This window comes from Rhineura floridana, chromosome 1 (genome assembly GCF_030035675.1).
Source record: "Rhineura floridana isolate rRhiFlo1 chromosome 1, rRhiFlo1.hap2, whole genome shotgun sequence".
Classification (NCBI taxonomy): domain Eukaryota; kingdom Metazoa; phylum Chordata; class Lepidosauria; order Squamata; family Rhineuridae; genus Rhineura; species Rhineura floridana.
Window position 1 is genome coordinate 296266958 of NC_084480.1, and position 23136 is coordinate 296290093.

General features: G+C 40.9%; 1 protein-coding gene across 3 annotated transcripts in view; it reads right to left on the bottom strand.

The window, feature by feature from the left end:
* Positions 1–23136, bottom strand: part of CSMD3 (CUB and Sushi multiple domains 3) — a 1044618-nt gene that overhangs the window by 793282 nt on the left and 228200 nt on the right. For all 3 annotated transcript variants that reach the window (XM_061605340.1, XM_061605331.1, XM_061605321.1), the window contains exon 3: positions 8561–8673. In XM_061605340.1, coding sequence (XP_061461324.1) covers positions 8561–8673 — 113 coding nt within the window. The remainder of the gene's footprint in view (positions 1–8560; positions 8674–23136) is intronic.

Consider the following 23136-nt stretch of genomic DNA (forward strand, 5'->3'; position numbering starts at 1 on the left):
ATATGTACATTTACAATATGCAGATTAAAAAGGAATTATATAAATACAGCACCAAGCTCAAGCAGTAAAAGTCCCAAAATAAATTAGTGCACACTACTCGACCCCAGAGCAAACCTGTTCTGGGGAGACAAAATGTCTAATTTACTTTTTCCAGTCTTCCATTCCAGCCTCTGATCCAGAAAAAAAAAGTCACAGGAGCATAGGAAGCTGCCTCATTCTGAGTCATACCACTGTTCCATCTAGCTCAGTATTGTCTGCATCAAACAGCAGTATGGCTCCAGGGTTTCAGGCAGGAAGTCTTTCCTATCATTACCTGGAGATCCTGGGGATCGGACGTGGAAACTTTTGCACACAACCATGGCCCTTCCCACCAGTGTTTCATCTTTTGATGAAACAATTATACAGCACAGAATGAGGAACATAGTACAGGTTGTAGCCAATGGTGAAGCTCAGCTGGTAGTAACGCTTATATCAGCAGGTTGGGGAGGGGAGTCATTTCCAGTGGTTCTCCCTTTCTCCTGCAGCCCCCTCCACCTCCTAAATCTGTTCTGGAGAGTCCCCTTATCTTCTTGAACAGATTCAGGGAGGGTGTGGAGGGCTGGAGATGGGAGAGAGAGTTGCCCAAAATTGCTTTTCTCACTAAACCATTGATGGAAGCCTTATCAGCAGCCAAGAGACACTATTGGATACAACCTCTTGTATCTTTATTGAGATGACCAAAACAGGAGATGGATGATTACATCTCTTTATCTTGTGTGACTGCAAGCACAAAACACTTGCGTCATGCGGGCCAGCATAATAAATCTAAATACTACTACTACCACTACTACTACTAAATAATAATTATAATAATAATAAGCCATGTGATTTATTTCCACCTAGTGCTTCCATGTCCTTTAATCCAATGATTATGTGATCTAAGTCAGCATTAATTACAGTACTTTTGCCCACTAATATAAAGAAATTTACTGAACATCACATGGTGAAACTTCTTTCCATTTTTCCATTTCTTTTTAAATCAAGGGCTTGTATTTAACTAACTCCTACTCAGACCCACTGAAATTAATGAACCAAAGTTAGTCATGTCCGTTAGCATCAATGGGTCCACTCTGAGTAGGATTAGTCAACTACCCAAGATTTTCTGACAGATGATTTCACCTGTTCCCTAGGTTCCACATATCAGCTGTTGATGAGCCTACAGCCATGCTATCCCTGAGCAAAAATTTTTTGCACAGACATAACTTGGTAGTTAGATACAGATGGATGGTAAAATGACTGTGTTTAACAAACTACTTGTTTCATTCTTTCATTAACTGGAGATCAATCTTGTACAGTGATGTCATTTTATTGCTTTTTTAGGTATTTTGATGTCTTTTAAATATTCTCTTCCACTCCACCCTGGGAATGCCAATTGGCTATTGAAAAACAGGCATAATAATAAATAAATAAATAAATAAATAAATAAATAAATAAATAAATAAGAGTACAAATTTGACCCCACTCTCTCATCTGGGCATGAACTGGACATGATCCCAATCTCTCTTTTATGTGCATTCATCGTAATGTGTGAACCCAGTTCATCCTTAAATATTACTAGGGACCACCTGCATTAGATACCATTTATGAGTGTTCATTTTGTCCCACAAGAACCTTACTTGAAAAATGAATTCAAATTGCCACGTTTCTCATGCATACACAATCAAGCACAATTGGCTACAGCTTTGCCTTTTCTATTTTCATTAGAATCCTGAATTTTAATAGGCAGTCAAAACATAGTTCAATGATTCCATTTGTTCAGATATTTTACTAACTTACAAACTACCAAAATTCTAGCTAGGAAACATACCCTTATACATGTTAATTATATGAATACTGTTTGCTTAACATACTACAGTAATTCATTACATCAGTTGCAGATCCTTCATTACACTATGAATAAATGGTATTGCAGATTTCTGATGGCATTATGTCAAACTCATATTTTGCATTTTTTTCTGGCATTTTCTTAATATTTTTGCTGTTTTATGCTTTCATCCTGCGACTTCAACATTTTTTAGCATATGTATATATGAAGCTGCATTTGACTAAGTCCAGCCATTGGTCTACTTAGCCAAGTACTGGCTGATTTTTCCCACTAGGTCAGGAATTGAACCTGGGCACTTCTGCATGCAAAGCTTGCTCTTTACCACCCTTTTAGGACCTCAAAACATTATTGTAGCACTATTATGACAAGATGATCTGGTTAAAACACTGAGGGTTGGGATATGTGAAATTCCCTTGAGAAAATTCGCTAGTATTGTTGAAACTCATCAATTCATTTGTTCATGTACTGTCTGAAATATTTAGAAACATTCAAAATGGTCACCACAGTCTCTGCAGCCTTATAAGCAGCTGTGAACTTTTGCCAGCATCCTAGAATTTTGATAGTCAAAGACAATGTCACAAACCCTGCTTGCTGCGTTTCAAGGCCTTCTAAGATCAATAAAATAAAGCAAAGCTATTTACTGCACATATACCATATATAAAAGTACTATAAATAACAAAACAGTGAAATTTATTCCTATCATTTTTTCCTTCTATAGCAGTTTTGTTTTTTTATCTATACTACTACCTGCAGAAACTTTATATGAACATTGGCTTCCAAGACCAAACAAAAGGCCCATCTAGTTCTAGGATAGGGAAACTTTTTCAGCCTGAGAGCTGCATTGTTTTCTAAGTAAGCTTCCACCCTTCACCCAAAGGTCCTGGGGTGTGTGTTACAATAATTTTAAACACATGATCTAAAACAGTTAAAAACAACCTAAACAACATCACAGAAAATAGGGTGGGTCCTAAAAATACACATCTCAGGGACTGAAGAGGGTAAAGAGGTGCATCTTCAGCATTCACTGAATGTTGTACAATGAAGTTGCCAGATGCACCTTGGTGGGGAGGGAGTTCCATAGCTCAGGGGCTGCCACAGAGATTGCCCTCTCCTGGGCCACTACCCCATAACATCTGAGGGTGGCAGGACTACCGAAAGGGCCCCTGCTGCTGATCTCAACACCGGAGAGGGTCCGTAGGGAAGGAGGCAGTCTTTCAGATATTTAGGACCTAAGTCATTTAGGGACTTTAAACACTAACATTAGCACCTTGGGCCCAGAAATGAACTGGCAACCAATGCAGCTGTTTTAAAATAGGGGTTATATGAGTTCTAAAGGGAACCCCGGCCAGTAATCTGGCTGCTGCATTTTGGACAAGTTGAAGTTTCCAAGTCATCTTCAAGGGCAGCCCCACTTAAGAGAGTATTGCGATAATCCAGTCTGGAAATTACCAGAGCATGGACCCCTGCGGCCAAGTCTTCTCTGTCCAAAAGGGGCTGAAGCTGGCGAACTAGCCAGAGCTGGAAAAAGGCAGTCCTAGCCACTGCGGTCACCTGAGCCTCCAATGACAATATTGGATCCAAGAGCACCCAGGGTACAGACCTGCTCCTTCATGGAAAGGGCAACCTCATCCAGAATAGGCTGTCTTCCCACCTCCTGGACATAAGAACTCTGGAGGCATAACACATCTGTCTTTTCAGGATTAAGCCTCAATTTATTGGCCCACATCCAGTCCACCACTGCCTCCAAGCACCATTTTGACACCTCAACTGCCTCTCCTGATTCAGATGGAATAGAAGGGTAGAGCCGGGTGTCATCTGCATATTGATGGTGCCTCTCTCCAAATCTCCTGATGACAGCTCCCAGTGGCTTCATATAGTTGTTAAATAGCACAGGGGACAAGATGGAACCCCGTGGAACACCACAGGATAATTCCCATGGTGCTGAACAGTAGCCAGTGGTGATCCAGGCAAGCAAAAGTCATTATCAGAATGATGTTCCTGCCTTCAGTGGGGGTGGATTTGCCTCGCCACGGGCCTCAGTAAGCCATGGGGGCAGGAGTGCTCAATTGGAGTGGTGATCCAGCCTGCTCTCCCACCTTTTCTTCATTTCACATTGCAGTGCCCTCCATCCCTCCATATACATTGTGGCCTGTGGCTAGTTGCCTTTTCTGGCGCTGAGTAGGAATTTTGGGGGGAGCCCCTGATTGGCACTCAGGACCCCCCTTTTTGCCTACTTCACACTGTAAGGCATTGTATTGATTTGATCTGTTTGGCATTCAGTGCAGGCAGGTAAGGAAAAGTAAGCTTTCCTCCACCATTATTGGGTAGGGGGACCTCTTGAGGCTTGGGGGTACTTGGGGTGCACCTAGCACACCTGTTAGCTAGAGAGAAGAAAATGAGGGTACTTGGGGATACCCATAGGACCTCATGCTTACACCTTGGTGAATGCTGGACATCAGGAGCCCAGGTGTAGATGGTGGGTTCACATACCCAAAGTTCACTTAGCAAATTGGGAGGATTTTCTCCAAAAATGTGGCTGCAGAGCCAACAACGCAGTTGCTTGCATGTCCACGAGTGTGGAGAGATGCTTCCCTCATACACATTTATTTAACTTTGCCTGCTTGCACTTTTCTAATTGCCTTATTATTGGAGACCTTCTAATAGTAATATTGAAATAAAGACAACCTTTCCACCAGTGTTGTGTCTGTTGAATCTTCTTTCAGGGTGTGTTGGCAATTCAAGGATACATTCCAGATACATTTGGAAGGACATATTTGGCTCCTAGGCCTAACATTTTGCATAACTATAGCACAACATTGTGTTTTCAGAGCAACCAGCCAGATGCTTCTGAGAGGTTCAAAAGCAAGGCATAAAGTTGACAACACCCTGTTGTTTCCTCCCAGCAGGGCCGGTTCCAAAGGGCGGCCAGGTTGGGCACTGGCCTGAGGGCCCCGCAGCTCTAGGAGCCCCTGGGGGGGCCCTGAGGGGCCCTCCGCTCCCCTTCTGCGATCCCACGGATCGCAAGATGAGCTTCCAAGCTGCCCGCCATCCCTCGCGCTTCACCTACCTTTCTCTGCTGTTCGCGCAGGGTTGCCATCAATAAAGATGGCGGCCCAGGTTTCTGTAAGGAACTGAAGCCTCTGCCGCCATCTTGGTTGATGGCAGCAATGTGCACGCTGCATGCCATCAACCAAGATGGCAGCAAAGGCTTTAGTCCCTTACGGAAACCTCGGCCGCCATCTTTATTGATGGCAACCCTGCACGAACAGCAGAGAAAGGTAGGTGAAGCGCTGGGGATAGCAGGGGATGGCAGGCAGTTCGGAAGTTCGTCTTGTGATCCACGGGATCGCGGAAGGGAAGCAGAGGGGCCCAGGGCAGGCTAATGCCCAAGGGCCCCCGCATTCCTGGAGCCAGCCCTGCCTCCCAGTGTCCTGAGGTAACCTGAGGTATGCTGCCTTTGTACATCGCTTTGCATAGCTTTTTTGGCTCATAGTTACTGGTAGACCTATCTTCCATAAATCTGAGCTTTTAAAGCCATCTAAGGTAACAACCTTCACTATTTCTGTGGCAGTGTGGACTCTTAACAGACTGATAAAGTGATCCTGCAATTTGAACTCTTGACCCAAATTGCTGTCATTTAGAATTGCCACTGACACTCCACCTACAGCAGAATTCAAAGCAACATTCAGGTGAGTTCTTCTCTGGATTTCAAGGGAAGTCACAAGTTTTGATATGACTGGTGAAATTCTAAGGGGGAGTTGCTCACGTCCCTGCTGCAGAACAATTACACCAAACAAACAGATGGTGTCACTGGAATACCATAATGTCCTTAATTAGGCAAACAAGTAAACTGTGGTTTCTGAAAACAATATCGCTTGAAAACTGTGCTTTAAGCCTTAACTCTTGCTTGAAGGAACAAGACTCAAATACCTACATTTGGGTAGGTATTCTTTGGCTCATTTCTTCTACCCATTGACAAGGGTCAGCAGGTGTTTCCAAATTAAATGGAATTATCTTCAGTACTTGTTACCTGCTTAATTACAGTAAAAAAGCCTCACTAAGAATGAAGGAATATGCTATTCAACTAGAAGGTACAAGTAGTTCATAGAGATTCCTGTTGTGTTTTGCAAGCTGCTGTTTTGCTCCCCTTCTGAACAGCAGTATCTCTCTTGAACACCCACTTGCTGATTAAGCTACATTGCATGTCACTGGTTTATCACAAGTGAAAAAGTTGGATCAAAGTGAAATTAATTTCACTTCTGTTCCAAACTAATCTAATTTAGTCTGTAAAACAGTCTGTGAAATAGTGGATTATGCCTGACTAAATTCTCTTTCTAGGGATGGGGTGGACAAACTGCCATGTTTCATAGGTGGATATGTGTGGTAATTACCTGTTAGCTAGACAGAAGAAAATGATTTAAGCATGAGAGGTGCATGGTTTTTTGAATTCCATCCTGTCTTTCTTCAGGATGGAATACAAGCATCATGCTGGATGGTCTCTCATCGCAGCAATGATGAGATTTGAACCTTTGCTTCAAGAGGAGTATATATCATGAGCCTTCAGGCCATACCCTGAGAGTAAATTGTTCATAACCAAACTTGTGCAGAGCAAAAGACCTTAATAAATCACTTTCTTAGGATACTCTCAGTCTTCTGCTTCTCAGATGGAAAAGTCACAAATCCTGTATGGAACAGAATTATGCTTTTCTGGATTTGTCTGACTGCTCCCCCAGTTTTGCTGAGATAGTAAATGCTTTGCTTAAACAAATCCAACTGAATTATTCCACTTAAGGTAAAAAAAATTCCCATGCCAGAGTGAATTTACAACTGAAGAAGGGAAATGATACAGGAACATTTACTGATGTGTTTACATTACTCTCACTGGTGTTCACTTTCAGATACTTTCAGTTTGTGTATTTATTTATTAAAGTATTTAGAAACCACACTTTTCATAGAAGTACCTCAAGGCAGCTGACAACATGCAAGGCACAATAAATTTAAAAACCAATAAAAACATCATTAAAAAATAATAAAAGCATCAATAAATACTGCATTGGTTAGACAGAAATTCATGTGACAAAGGCTTGAAAGAAAAGAGAGATGGTTCCTGTTGAACCTCTGTTGGTAGGGAGCTCCACAGGGCAGGGGCTACCACACTAAAAACTGAATCCCTGGTAGAGGACAATCAAATGTCATGGTTATGGGGAACCACCAGCAGTACCCCATCAGTTCTCAGTGATCAAGATGTAACATAAGGAGTCAGGTGATCCTTGAGGTACTTTGGGCTTAAATTGTTTAGGGCTTTGTGAACTAACACAAATACCTTGAACCTGGCCTAGTAGCAAATTGGCAACCAGTGCAGCTCTTTCAGCTGTGGGGTAACATGTTGCCAGTAATCTGATCCTGTATGCAGTCTGACCACTGCATTCTGCACTATTGCAGCTTTTGGATCAGTTGCCCTGAGTGACTAAGTAGCATTGTACTGTTATTCTTTTACAGCATGATCTCTGATTGGGCAAAGTCATTCACTGAGGAAGGAGAAGAAAATCTGTTTATGGAATGCTCTCCCCAGAGAGGCTCACCGGGTGCCATGGTCTTTTAGGTACAAGTTGAAGAGCTTTTTCGTTCTCTCAGGCCTTTTAATTACAATTTGTGCTTTTAGATCTTTACACTAAATTATTCCTCTTGTTGGTTTTATACTGGTGTGGCAGATGATGTATCTACTCATGTGGTTTTGTTATGCAGTGTCATGTTCCTACTGTTGTTTTAGCATGCTTCTTGAGGTTGGTTGCCTGGGGAAAAGAGAAAAGAAATAAATTTATGATGAGAGAAGGATAAGAGTTCTAGGGGTTCCCAGCAACTGTTGCCAAGGAGATTGGAATGTTGGGAGAGTGGCAGTTGGGAGAGTGGCAGTTGGGAGGGCAGTTAAGCCATAGGAGGAGGAGAAATGGAAGTAACACTGAACTACTAAACGAAAAAGAAACTGTTGCAGTGAGTTTGTGGAAGACATTTGATAATGGCAGACCTTACTCAAGCTCTTGAAGTGACTATGATGGAGACTAGGGATGCTGCAGAATTCTGTTGGCAATGGGAGTAGAAATTCCCACAATTTGCATTTTCCTTAGAGGTCAGGAACGGAAATCACTCAAGTGAATATGATTTTTTTTTCAATCTGAAAGCGTTAAATGAATAATGTTATTTACTGCATTGTTTACATGTTCCCCTTCTGTTGGAATGCATTGAAATTAATTATTCAAGTTTTGACTGTAGCCTCAGCAGAAGCTGAACTGTAGCGGAACAGAAACATGCGCTTGGTGGTTTTATATGTTACGTTTGCTGTGACTCGCCTTGTTACATTTTGGTGAAGGGTGGGATAGAAATCTCAAAAATAAAATATTTAAATAGATAAAAATCTCATCATTGGGTAACCAAATCTGACTGGTGATGTAATATTCTGATATCATCCTGTTTAATGCATGGATTGGGATTTTCAGTGTGACTAAGACAGGAAGTATTGCCTTCATTTGCCCTTACTATCATTTGCTCTCACTTGCCCTCTGTGACAATTGCACTTACTTGCCTTCTGTTGGATTTGAGGGAGAGATACAGCACTGAAAAGGGTAGTTGCTACATTACCCTTTTTACTGGAAGATATCTGATGTAGTTCTAGCATGTATATTCATTGTATTATCTTACCTTCATAATATACTTTAAATCCATGGGCACTCACTGCAAAGTCGCTGGTCAATCGTAGTGAAAATACAGATTTTGTACTGGTCACAGGTGGAGGAAGATGAAATCCCGTTAACCTGGAGGGGAAAATATCCCATTTATTTATTTTTTGTGAATAAATAAATAAATAAACCAGATTATTTCACACTTTCTTGACCTTGAGATGTATATAAAAGATTAAATTATGCAGTTTAAATTTTGAAGAGTTATCTCATTGGGGAGCCATGCTACCTACGGATGGGAGAGGAATTTGCTTAAGGAACAAAACAAAACCAGACATCTCTCTGAATTTTTTGATACAGTTGTGTGCAAAAAGTGCACACAAAAATGCATGTTTTATGTTAAAGGTGCATACAAAATGCATATTTTTGGGTGAAAAGTGAAAACTGCATATTTTACTTAAAAGTGCATGTTTTACATCAAAAGTGTTTACATCAATTTAAATGCAGACTTTTTGCATGTGTTTTCAAAAAATCTGCACAAGATGGACAGAACATACAGCTGAATGAGACTAAAACAGGACAGAATTAGACTGTTCATTCCATGCCTAGTTGAACCGTGTCTTCTGGCTGCACCATCCTTGTTGCACCACTGGCCTGTTCTGTTCCTCTGACATCTGCATGTTCAGTGAAGGTTGAAAGGGGGAGCTTTCTCTACTTATGCAGGCTCCTTAATGTATTCAGGAATCCCAACTGGACAGGTTCCTAACCATGTGGAGACGCCTACATGAGGACAGCCAGCAACTCCTTCACAATCCACTGGACATGTGGAAGTTGGGAGGTCAGAGCCAGTGGTAATGGTGACTGAGGGAATAGATATGGTCCTACTTCTTTGAACATATGGAGTAAATGTATCTACTTATAATTTATCTTAAAAGATTGCTTTTAAAAACAGTAGTAAACAGTTCTGAAATGAGAATTACACATTAAAACACATTTTCTAAATCTGAAATTGTTGGTTTTGATTGTGGATGGCTTCTGCTTAATTGTGATTTCCCAGACTGAATGCAGCTCTCAAGCCATGTATGGAAGCCATTCAGGGGTTCTCCTACTTTTGCTGCCTACTTGGGACTGCAAAATGGTAGTGTTTGGGATTTTACCACATGCCCAGCAGTCCATTATGCATGGTTGGTGTGGTTCATTCAGCTTAATTGGTTGCAACTTGTGCAGGCTTACTATAATCAAATGGTTGCAATATTATTAAATTGTCCTTCCACAAACTGTTGGATGGATCTGGGCTGTTGCTGAAGAGCAAATCATATCCCCAATCTGAAATTCAGCAATGTTGATTTCAAGATGCTAATACAGGGTTAGCCAATATGGTGCTCTCTAGATGTTGTGGACAACTCTCATCAATGTTGACTATTGACTATGGTGGCTGGGATTGACGGGAATTGTAGTCCACAGCATCTGGAGGACACGATGTTGGCCGCCCCGCACTAATGTCTGTGAATGTTTTCATGTGGAGAACTTGAAACTGATGACCTTTAATTGTTTGAAATTACCCAGGAGAGCTAGGTTCATTCTGTGCTTGACCATGGGCCAGTTCAGTTACCAAATTCCTTAGTGCAATTCTAGGGACAAGGCTGTAAAGCGAGCACCTGTTACAGTGTACTTCAGCATTGGCTTCAGGTTTTGGAGGGTCCTTGGGCAAGATGCCTTTCATTGGCATTCTTTCTCAGTGAGTCTACCTTCTTATTGCAGCAGATCCAGGGGACTCTTGTCAGTGCACACACCAACCCTTGACATCAGCCCTGGTATAATTGCAGATGCTGGAAATGGTGTGGCCTCAATTGCAGAAATAGCAATAGCTTCCAGTCTGGTTTATACTAGCATTTCTTTGTGCAGTACTTAATTGCATTGAAGGAATTTTCAAACTCTGTTTCAGAGAGCTCTGTTTATTGGAAGCGCATTTGGAATATCAGTAATGATAAATAGGCTTCCCTTGACTACCACTACCAGCATTCAGCAATGCACATCTACAAGGGTGTTTGGGCAGGGATGGAAAGATCTGTCAATTTCAGGTTGCTCAGTTTCTCATTTTTCTAATCTTAAATTCAGTTCTCCACATTTCTACAACAAATTGCATTTTTTTAAAAAAAACCCTTATGAAAATTCTCCACCATGTTAGTGCAAATTTCTCCTAATAAACACATTGTTGTAGAGTTTTGATGAATGCATACATTTTTGCAAGCAGTATAATGCATTTTGTATGTTATTTTGACTCGTATATTCATTTTTATGAAAATTTTCTCCTAACACATGCATTTTTGTAAACATTGTTTGGTTGGCAAACTGCATTGCTAAATCTGAATGAGTATTTTGAAGGATGGCAGTGTTCTGGTTTTCATATTGTTTCGGAAAGTGCACATTTGAAGATTTGGCTTGAAATGTGAACTGAACCAAATTTCTCACCCATCCCTAGTTTGGGGTGTGTTTTACTATACACTCCTAGTCCACAAGGGTCAATGGTGAACTCAGTGTTGGCAAATATCCTACATTAAACTAAGCATACATTATAACATGTTCCAGAATCTTCTGCTATATTTGTAAAGCACTGGGAGCATTGTATTTGTAAAACATTGGGAGTTGTGAAACAGACAAGTAGGGGCTAGGTGCCTTAATCCCAGGCAAATTGCAGAGGCAGATTTCACAGCTCCCAGACCAGCAGGGAATGGAGGGCGGGGAGGAGGGCAGGGGATCAGCCCTATAAAGCTTTGACCTATACAGCTTACAGCTCAATTATGCTTGATGGTGTTTCTGTTGTTATCTTTGTTTGGTCTGAAGGCTCTGTTCTGCTGTGCTTGTTCTCGATGACAATGATGATGACTATTTGTGTAGTAATTATTATCATTTTAAAATAGTATGTTAGTTACCTTGGAGATTTTAAATATAGAACAATGGGGCATGCATATTTTAATAATGAATGCATGGATAAATAAATAAATAAATAGTCTGCTGAACTTCCTCTGGATCACCAGCCCTACTTTTCCAGGGTTCCTGAACCTGAGACTCAAACACACAGGGATCACTTCAGAATTAACAATGAAAGGGGATACATCAGGGGCAGAGCATATCTTCACTATGCCACCTCTCCCATTGGAGGTATGCCCTATAATGCTTAAAGGGGATGACATTTTAAACAATTTAATTGGCATATGTCAGAGGTGTTGTTGGACTACAGTTCCCATAAGCCTTGACCATTGGCCATGCTGCCTAGAGCTATTGGGCGATGAGTCCAACATCTGGAGGACAACACATTCCCCATCCTTGGTTTGGAGTTACATCTGCATGGCTGTTAGGTGAACATATGGATGGCCACAGATTCCTCATCACTGGTCCATGTACCAGCTGAGCATGTTGAAAACATAGGGTGGTCCTACATAGAGTACATTGAGATTAATAGACATGATTAATTTAGGCTGATTAATTTCAGTGGGTCTACTCTTGATAGGACTTGAAAAAATGGACTGCGTTCAAGTTGATTCTGACTTATGGTGACCCTATGAATAGGGTTTTCATGGTAAGTGGTATTCAGAGGGGGTTTACCATTGCCTTCCTCTGAGGCTGAGAGGCAGTGACTGGCCAAGGTCACCCAGTGAGCTTCATGGCTGTGTGGGGATTTGAATCCTGGTCTCCCAGGTTGTAGTCCAACACTCTAACCACTAAACCATACTGAATACAAAACATCCAATTTTTCCTTTTTAAAAAAGGCATCTGTTTTGACTTGCATTGATAACATCATAGAAGTTACCTCTGAAGTATAAAAAACAACTGCAACAACACACATTTCTGGCTGTTTAATTTTGAATATACCTAAACCTTTCCAGATAAGTTTGCCCCCATGAAATCTCACTGCCCTTTCAAATGAAATCTGAAATGGAAGACAGGAAAGAGAAAGTACAAGGAAAACTGTCTTCTGCTCTCATAGCTATATGAGCAAGTGACTTCCTGTACCATAAAATTGTTCCAAATGATTTATTTAACGAGTTGAATACAATAAAAGTCAGGCATTTCCATCTGCTCCATGCTTCAACCAACACCCCTGTCCTATTTTAATTTTAGCCCTGATTGAAGAAGTGGCTCATATGGAGATGATTATTTTCTGAACCGGCTGCTGTTACATACTGCATGTGATGAAAATTAAATACTCTAATTCAAAACAAAAAGAGAAAGAAATATTGTTATTTGGCAATAAGAGACAAAGGTGCCTGTACTAAACAGCAAAACAGCTTTAACATGACAAGATTCATTGTATCTTAAAGCTAGAAATGTGAAAAAACACAACCCCCTATCTTGAACATTTCTCCTTCAGGGCCAGAATATCATTGGATTTTTTATTCAAAGCCATTCTACAATTTATCTAGGAGACAGCTGATATATTATATAGAAGCAGGAAAAGGGGGGACTGATTTGTGGTTGTCTTCTTTATTGACTTCTTCTGATAGCCATAATGAGATGTGTTGCCCAAAATATTCCCTATAGTTCATAGATCACACATCTGGGCTAGTCTGAATTATCATATCTAGGTTTAATGATCCATGCAGACCCTTTGCAGTTGGATCAAACAAACCAAATCATCTTTAATTGTAACTATGGTTTCCCAATATATGAATGTCCGCATGTAGAAAACAGATGGTGTCTGCACGTCCTACATCACACAGTGCAAAACATGTATGGGGAGAAGGAACCGAAGTCACTAATGCTTCTTTTCCAGCTTTTGTTACCATATTTTAAAAAGCCACACTGATAGCCCTCTTCCAGCATCAATACCCATGTGTTCTTCAACATGGACAATGGCTGGGGCTGATGTGAGTTATAATCTAAAACATCTGGACATCACATTGGGGAAGGCTGATGGAATGGTAGTTTTCTGGGCAGCACTTCAGACTAGAGCAGGGGTGGGAAACCTCTGGCCCATGAGCCAAATATGATGTAAAGTGTGGGGCAGGTAGAGACATGGCAGCTGGTACACAATCAAGAGCCTTAAAGTGCTTAAAGTTCTTGATTGTGAATTGGCAAGGGAAAGTCAGCTTTGATTGTGCATTAGCAAGGGAAAATCAAAGCCTGCTGAAATATATTTTATATTTAAAATACAAACAATTTTGAGTGTTGTTCACATAAAAGTGGGGTTCAGATTCATTAGTGTAATTATCCATGCCCATGAGCAGTGATTTCCCATGCTGAAGTCTTTTCTCAATGCTTTTATAAATTTCTACTTTAAAAAACCCCAGTATAGTAACATGGAGAAAATGATCCTATCTGTGCGGTTCAGCCACTGCAAGCAAGCATGTTGCTGCATAGTTTAAAATGTTTCCTTAAGAATTCAGTCTCATGATGGTTGGTTCAGAGTCATTCTACATTTTATGCTGATGAGTAAAGTGGTAGAATTCTGGATTGTATTCTTAGAGTAACAGATATGTGTGGCAGGGAGTGTGCATTTTTAAATACATCCCTTTGTGTTAGAAACTAGCCCATCTGGGGAAAGGGGTTTAGTGTATCCTTCTCCCTGATTTATAAGTTTATTGATACAGAGAAATATTTTTGGGGGGACCATTTGGAAATATGACCTCCCCATCTGTAGTTTGAAACAGTATACTCTAGTATTCTCAGTCTACTATCTTGTTCTGCATAAGTGCAAAATCAATCTCAATCAAGAAACTCAAATTCATTCAGATTTGAAGGCTAAGGTACTTTTTTCCCCAAGAAGGGTGAACATGTCAACTGCCATATTAAGAAGAAAATATATGCCCACAGAGTCTCTACCCATTGCCATTTTGACAGCTTTGCTGACATTCTCTGTGTCCATCTAATCTGACTATGGTCCCCACCTGATGGGCAATTGGACTGTTAACTAACAGTCAGCATGAAACGTTGAACTGGTTTGGTGAATGTGCGGAAAAAGAGAAATTACAACAAGTGTAAACCTTCAGTGGTTCTCTATGTGTTCTATCATATTCCATCATGGCAGAGAACTGGTAATCTCTTTTGACAAAAATCTCATCTCTTTCCTGGCAGCCTTCCAGTTTTGTACCTGGTGAGATTTAAAAAGCTCAGTGCCAAGCAACAATATAACTGGCACTCCATATGGCTTTTAGATACCATACTGCAAGTCCCTTGCAAATTGCATTAAAAAGAGGGGGGGAGAGAGAATTCCTTATACATAATAAAAGCAGGTTGACTTTTTTTGTGCTAAATGTGTTCAGTATAAAAAACAACAGCAAACTGATAAAATAGAAATACACACTAGGTATCCCACGACGAATGAGTGCCCATTGAAAGACCAGAGCTTGGAAAAGTTACTTTTTTGAACTACAACTCCCATCAGCCCAATCCAGTGGCCTGCTGGCAGGCTGATGGGAGTTGTAGTTCAAAAAAGTAACTTTTCCAAGCTCTGTAAGACAGTGCACTGATGGCAAAAGATGTCAGAAGTAATTGCTATGGCAACAAAGACACCTTGTGACACACACCGTATGTTATGGAAGAGCTCTCTTACATAATGGTTAGCAGATGCTTTGGGAGCCTGCCATAAACACTCCTCCTTTGCAGCTGGATTCTTCTGTTCCCCTGCCCTTTCAGAAAATGATAAACAACAATATGATCATAAGAGCATTGGGGTTTGCCTGACTGTATCAGACAAGAGGTCCATCTAGTCCAACCTTTTGTTCCCAACAGTAGCCACCAAGATGACTCTGGAAGATCACAAGCAGGGAACAAAGGCCATCCGCTGGTGGTCTACACTATCTGTTGCTCAGAGGTTTCATTTAGCAAACATGGCCAATAGCCAATTATAGACCTTGCCTTCATAAGTTTCTCTACTTCTTTTTAAAAAGGCATCTAAACTAACCACTATCACCAATGGTGGGTGTTGCCCATTGTGATTGGTAGGGTGGAATGCAGGGCAGCCCAACAGTAAATGGCCAACGACAGGTGGAGCCAACTATCTCTAGTTTGGACCTACAAGGGGAACACTGAAACTAAGGAGAAGAAAGCTGAGAGGCAATTCTACCCCTGGACTAGTTGTAAGTAAAAAGTTAGGCAGGTAATGTCTGGTTGAGGACTGGAGATGAGCTAGAATTCTGCTCAATTTGATTTGGTACCAAAATTTTCCATCAATTTTATTTGTTATTTTGTGGATTGCATTTTTATATAGTGATTTTCTGCAGCTATTTTCAGAAAAGGATTACCTTGAATTTATCAATCTTTCCTTTAAAAATATCAATGTTAATATCAATATTTTTCTCAAGGGGGGGGAACTAGTGGCTTGTGGACAAAGAATGATTTTGAATCAATACCAGCCTGTTAGATTGATGGAATGCTGTCAAACTGGCACTAGCCAACGGATCCCATCCTTACTGAGGACAGACTGAGGTTGATGGGGCAGTGTCCCATTCACCCTAATGGCTCAGCCTGCACTGGCTATCACCACACCATGAGTTTCTGCAAGTGTAAGGAATGAAATTGTTCCAGCCATTTTGTTTCATGTTCTGAGGCTGAAAAATGTTTCTCTGTTTTACGAACTGTTCTGGCCAGAAGGGTCAAGAAATTAAACTGAATCGTGGAAGACTAAGGAAGCACAAAAGGAAATACTTCTTTACACAGTGCATTGAGTTAAACTATGAAATTCACTCCACCACAGGATGGTCACCAACTTGGATGACATTAAAAGCAGATTAATAGAGGGAAGTCTATCAATGGTGATTCAGCATGATAGCTATATATTCAGTATGCCTCTGAATACTAGTTGCTGGAGATGATGAGTGGAAGTGCTATTGTGCTCATGCCTGTTTGTGGACTCCTTATAGGTATTGGGTTTGAACATTGTGACCACAGAATGCTGAACTAGATAGGCCAGCAGGGCTCTACTGTTGTTATATTGTTAGGTTCAACTCAGGAAACTGAAATTTCAAAGTGAAATGAAGCCTAAAGACTTCATTTTCTCCCTCATCCCTATCTTCAAGTAGTAAACAGTGGCATAAATGGTCCCACTTTTATCCTCACAACAACCTTGTTAGGCTGACAGAATGTGGCTACTTCCCCAGTAAGCTTTGCAACTGAGCAGAGATTTGAGGCTGGATCTGCCCGGTCAAAGGCCATCACTAGCCACCAGCATCCGTGTGTGTGGTGGTATGGGCATGGCAGCATTGTTCACCTGGCTTCTCAATACTGAGCATTGGTGCCAGTTACTGAGAGGGGCAAGGTGGAGGGGAGTTCAGTGCAGTGCAAGTGCAGTGATGGCGCCAATCTGACTCTCACAACACAATGCCTGCACTGCATCAAGATTCCCCCCTCCCGATCTCAGTAACCAGCAGTGATGCCTGGCATTAGGAAGCCAGTAATGCTGCTCCTCCTGCACCACTCCAGCAACTGCAACTGCTAGTCACCTTACCTCACTGACTCTCAAATATTCCTTGATTGCAGACTCACATGTATTTTACTAGCCAGGCCTTACTGATGAATGAATGTTATTTCTTTATGTTTATAATTACTCTCAAATGTTCTCATCATTCTCAAAGTAAAATTTAGTAAGCAGCATTTCTAAAAATACTGCCTTACAAACTTCAGAAAAACCTTAATAGCAAACGGTTTTGCTAAGCATTGTTACAAGCATAGCCAATTATAAATGACTAAGCATGTGTTTGGCATTTTTATGTTTCTCCAATTGTTGAAATCAAATAATGAGCAGGATGAAGTTCTTCTTCTCCATTAATCCGTTTCACTTTTGTCCAGAAACCATATTTTTCATCATGAGGAACTATTGACTTTTAATTGGGGCACGGCCCCAAGGATGATTCTTTTGTAATATTTGTTTAAGGTCTTTGTTTTATTTTCTGTTTTAGTTTTGGGGTTTTTTTTTTACAAAATTTCAGCAACATTTGGTGAAAATTAGATAGATGCTGCTGCTCTAGGAAATTCGACTAGCCTCATCAAAACACTTCTAGCCTCATCAAAATACTTCTTTCTCTCAAAAAGCTTTGCCTGACAAGGACCCCCCATCCCTGTGCCAAGTCACTTTGAAGACAAAATTTCTCTGGCAGCTCTACCTGTAATACTCCATCCATTTACTGCCAGAAATTTCAGTGGAATTATTTAGACGTTACAGAATTTCATCCTTAGGCAATAATTATAATGTGCTTTTCAACCATAGAAGCTGTACCGATGTAAGTAGACTTAGGTATTAAATGCTTCCTGCCGTATTGCAAGGCCTCTAAGTCAACATTCATTGAGTCACCTTGAATTCACTAGTGTAAATTATTTTAAAGCTATAAAACATGATTCACTAAAAATCAATTGCATGTAACATTTGGTGGCCATTTTAATGAAATTATAGCTGACTGAAGAAGTTGCTAGGACTACTGGAGGGGATTGTTTTTCTCAAATTTGTAGAATTTTACGTAAAATTTCTTATATCTCCCTTCCCTTCTTTTTTCCCCCTTTCTGCTTAATTGGCAGGTCACCTTGGCCTTTAGGCCTCACATTTTGATCAAGTTTTATTTTCAAAGCTGCACTGAAGTTATGAGGATAAACATTTTATTGCATGTCAAATGAGCCTTCTGTTTCCAAACTGGACTCTAAACTCATTAGCCCTTAAGGAAAGTTGCATTTTCAATTGCAGGATCAAAATAGCGCAACAGCTTCAAAACTCCTAAGCCTAAATGATGGGATACAGTCCTGATTTGTCACAGCAAATATGCTCCCAGAGAAATTGTTGACATTAGAGTGGAATGATGTAAATAAGCTGACAGCCCCTAATGCAGCTGGTAATTGTGGACTCTGAAGTAAAGTGTTTGTAAAAGAGAGGCTTGATTACAGAGGCTGAAGCCAGATAACTTTAAAACAGTTTGCTAAACATATCAAACTAATCATTAGTTCTAAAAAAAGAAACATTAACTACTAGTAAAGCAAAGCATTTGAGGCATCACGCTTTGGTTGTCACATATCGATAAATTTATTATTCTAGTCCTTTGAAACTGGGCACAGGGGGTGGAGGTGTGCTTTGTATTTGAAATATTGCTTGATGCTTTTCTGTTTTAAGATAAAAGCCCTCCTTGGGCTGTCAAAATTCAGTGATATTCAACATATCAGCAGGGGAGGAGGAACAGGATTGCACCCACTGTCCATACTCTCAGTGTCCATGTATTGATCCAACCTTCTGCATTGAACTCAACACATAAAAGCTGTGTACAAGCTGTATAAACAATTGGATACCAGACTGCCCAGAGAAAGCCCTATGCATATACAGGTTCTATGCACGTAGGCTCTGTGTGTAGTCAAATCAAACGTACTGGGAAGAGCTGAGACAAGGGATTGTCCTCTCCATGACTAGAAAATCTCTGGACTTCGGTGTCTGAAAGGGGCTTGTAGCTTTTCTAAATGTTTTTATATTTTCTGCGTTGCAGTTATAGGGTTTCCACCTATTTTTTATGCAACACATAGAAAGCTGTTTTATGCCAACTCAGATAAGTCCATCCGGCTCAGTACTGCTTACATTAACTACACTGACTGGCAATAGCTCTCCAGTTTTTCACTTAGTAATCTTTCTTCTTAGTAATCCTCTTCTTCTTTAACCTGTTCATTTACTTGTGAACCATTTAAGAAAACCAATGTGTTTTGTTCCCACTCTTGTTCTGGAGCCTCTATGCTTTTGCTCAGCACAACCTGCCTTTGCTCAGGCACCCACACACTGAAATGTGTATTCTCAAATCCAAGTACATTTCCTTTCTGAGCTCTTGGGGCTAACTTTCCATGTCGTTTCCCTTTATCTATGTGCACCCAGCACTTCGCCCCAAATTGTTTAATGTGAGCCACCCTTGGCTTCTTCCCTGTTAGTTTCTCATATGGAGATACACCAAGAGTTCTATGTATCAACCTGTTCTGGATGTAAGCAGCATATATGATGCATTCTCCTCAAAATGCGTTTGTCACTTCAGAATCCCCCAGCATTGCTCTCGTGGCCTCCTGAAGTGATCTGTTTTTCCTCTCAGCAACCCCGTTCTGAAACGCAGAAAATGGGGCAGTAAAGTTTTGCTCTATGCCTTTACTCTCTAGGTATTCTTTTAATGCTTTTCCAGTGAACTCACCCCCCTGATCTGAGCGTATTCTCCTAATGGTGACACCATGTTGCACTTTCACTTTCTCAATGAACAAACGCAGTTTCTTCTCTGCCTCGTCTTCGCTCTTAAGCAAATAAACATTCCAATACCTCGTAAAGTCATCAACAATCACCATAAAGTATTTCGCACCTCCTTTTGAACTTTGAAATGCTCCTGACAAGTCTACATGTATTAATTGGTATGGTGCGTCAGTGCTACACTCAGCCTCTCTGTTCTTTGGTGCTACAGTGTCTTTTGCTTTGTGACATGCTTCGCAATCCACAAATTGCCCACACTCCTGTATTTTCAAATCTTCACTATGTGCTGGAGTTTTCATAATGGTTTCATAATTAGCATGCCCTAGATTCCTGTGCCATGTGTGCACGCAACTCTTATGTGTTTGCCTGTTTGCTTTTAGTGCTGCACACCCTGCATGTTTGGTTTGAATCACATATTGAGCGTCTTTAAGGCACCCCTCCATACAGATCTCATTGTTCTTAATCACTTTACATTTCCCTTTGTCAAATAACACAGAATAACCCATTTCATTCAGTTTCTTTACAGATAATATATTACAATCCAATTCCGGAACAAACAATACATCTGTAATTATTGTTTTCAGCAAACCTACTTTCAATGTACCCCTAGCCATCATGTCTCTTCTTGATCCATCCGCTAACATCACAGTCTCTGACACGGATCTTGATGTATGAAACAGTTCTGGATCTTTTATTAAACAATGAGACGCTCCCGAATCACAAATCCTCTCACACGGTTCTGATTTATGAGCTCTTTCACTCACCAGTTTAACACTAGATTGCTGCCAGCCTCGTCTGCCACGCTTGGCTGCACAGTCTCGCTGTAAGTGCGTTGTAGCTCCACAGGAATAACATGCTTTCTGCCCATTCACTGTGTCTTTGAAGTTCTGCTTCTTGCTTCTTTCTTGCTCCGTCTTGGCTGATTCTTCTCTTCTCTGCCATTCCTGAAGAAGTTTAGACGTAATATATTCCTCATTAAGACCGGCTTCAGGCATCGCTTCGATCGACGTCACAAGGGAATCCCAGGATTTATCAAGAGATGACAAGATTATAAACACTCTTTGAAGCCTAGAATGTGCCACGTTTCTCTCCTCTAATTCCGTGAACAGCCATCTGAATTCCGTCAGATGCTCAGACATGGAACAGCCTTCTTCCTCCAGTCTCATCTGATATAACTTCTGAGCCAGAAATATCTTAGATCCCGCTGTCTGTCTCATATGGATCCCATTTAACACTGTCCACATCCTTTTAGCAGTGGGCTCATTCTGCACATATAGCAATTGAGAGTCTGACAATGACAGAATAATAAACGCTCTTGCCTTATCTTTGCGGAGCCATTCATTCTGCGGAGCTGCCGGTGGGGCTGTATCAATTACATCCCAGAGGTCCTCTTTAGTCAAAAATGCTTTCATCCGTAGTTTCCAGCTACCGTAATTCTTCTCTGTTAGCCGCTCCAGAGGTAACCCTGCTGACATTGCCACAGCCATACTCATCAGCACGCTTCTGTTCACCTCTCCAACACTCAGCCACAGTCTTTACACGTCTTCTCAAACCTGCAACCTCTGCGTTACGCTGCGTAGGCTGGGCCCATAATCCCTGTTGTTCTGTGTGATGCAGCGAACCCAGTTGGCACAAGAGATTGGTGAGAGTATCCCGGTTAAAGGATTTCAGGTCCGGTAGAGATTCAGACGCGTTAAAAGGTTTAAGAGTCTTTATTCCAAAAGACATACAGCTACAAGAATCACTAGCTCCAAAAACAACCCCCACACTCGCTTTCGGTTTGCTGAGCGCTTTTATCTCATTCCGTGCCCTTGCTCAGCAACATCTGCAGTTTGGTCTTGGCACGAACACATCGCTGGCTTAACCCCACAATTGCCTGTTCTAACTGTCCTTGTGGAAATACATTGCTTCTGAGCATACAACAGTTTTCTGTTTGGATTTTCCTGGATCCTCTGTCTTAGATGTCAGACTGATCTTTATCAACCTACATTAAGATCACAGAAGCCTGTTTCCTGGAATTCACCTCTGGACCCTGTCATCTTAGATCAGTGGTCACCAACCTTTTTGGAACAGTGGGCACATTTTGAGTTTTGAGATAGGGCTGGGGACACCAGTCACAAAATGCCTGCTGTGGGCATCTGGCATAACACAACATGGCTGCCATGGGGGGCATGGCACAGCACAAAATTAGAGCGAGTACAGTAATTGATGCTTCTCTCCCCCTCCCCCCCCACAGACCTCATGTTTACCATGGGAAGCTAGTTATCTGCTGGTCCTGATTGTGGATATATAGCTGTGAAAGGCACAAGATCCCTGTTTTCACCAGTGCCAATCTTAAACCAAACTTAGGCTGCCATCATGTACCCATTTGCTTGGGAGTAAACTCCATTAAACATAAAGAGAATTACACTTGAAATAGACATGTATACCATTGTGCGCTAAAGGGGAGGGGAAAACAGAAGCTCTTTAGGACCCCAGGGATTCCTATTGCCTGTTATCCAAACAACTCGTGTATCAATCACAGCTCTCACTTCAGACATTGTCTAAAATCAGACATTGGGTAAAAATACTGATTTAGATACATGTAATTGTAACTTTACTGGGATTCTATGCCTCCATGGTTGGAAACAGTATGTTTCTGAATAGCAGTTGCTGGCAAATGGAGGAGAGGAGAGTGCCCTTGGCCCTGCTTATGGGCTTCCCATAGCTATGTGGTTGGCCACTCTGAGAAGAGAATGCTGGACTAGATGGACCATTGGCCTGATTCAGCAGGTTCTTTTTGTATTCTTAGTATCTACAGTAGTGTCAAATTAACATAATCCCATTGAAATCAACTGGATTTAAAGGGCATACATGCATATTTTAATCCCATTTATTACGAGTTTTAATGTGTCTTATTTGTCTGGAATATGTTCCCTAGGTTTTAACAATTCGGATATGATTTATGAACTAATTTGTTTTTGTATTTTTGGGTGTATAAAATTATCATTTTTCCCTGACAAGATGTGAAGGCATTAAATCAATTAATGCATTATTTAAAAATAATGATCATAGGTCAAAGTAGAGTGTTCTATAATTGAGTAGTAGCTTTGAACTAAACTAGTAATTACTTGTCTGCCCCTGGTATAATCATTTATATTCCTGATAAAACATAAGAAAAAATCAAAAACCTCTACCTCATTATGATACTCAAACTTTCATTATGTAATGTCCCATCTGTCAATGGTTAATTTCATTTATTACAGTGCTTTTGGTTTTCTTTGTTTCTTCCTTTTAGCAAAAACCAAGTACACATATACACATTGGAATTAATACAAATTAAAGGAGAATGTGCATGAATACTGGTGCACAATTACAGGATGTCATGGGAAATATGCACAAGGAGATAGCATAAAGAGGGAATTTTGAAC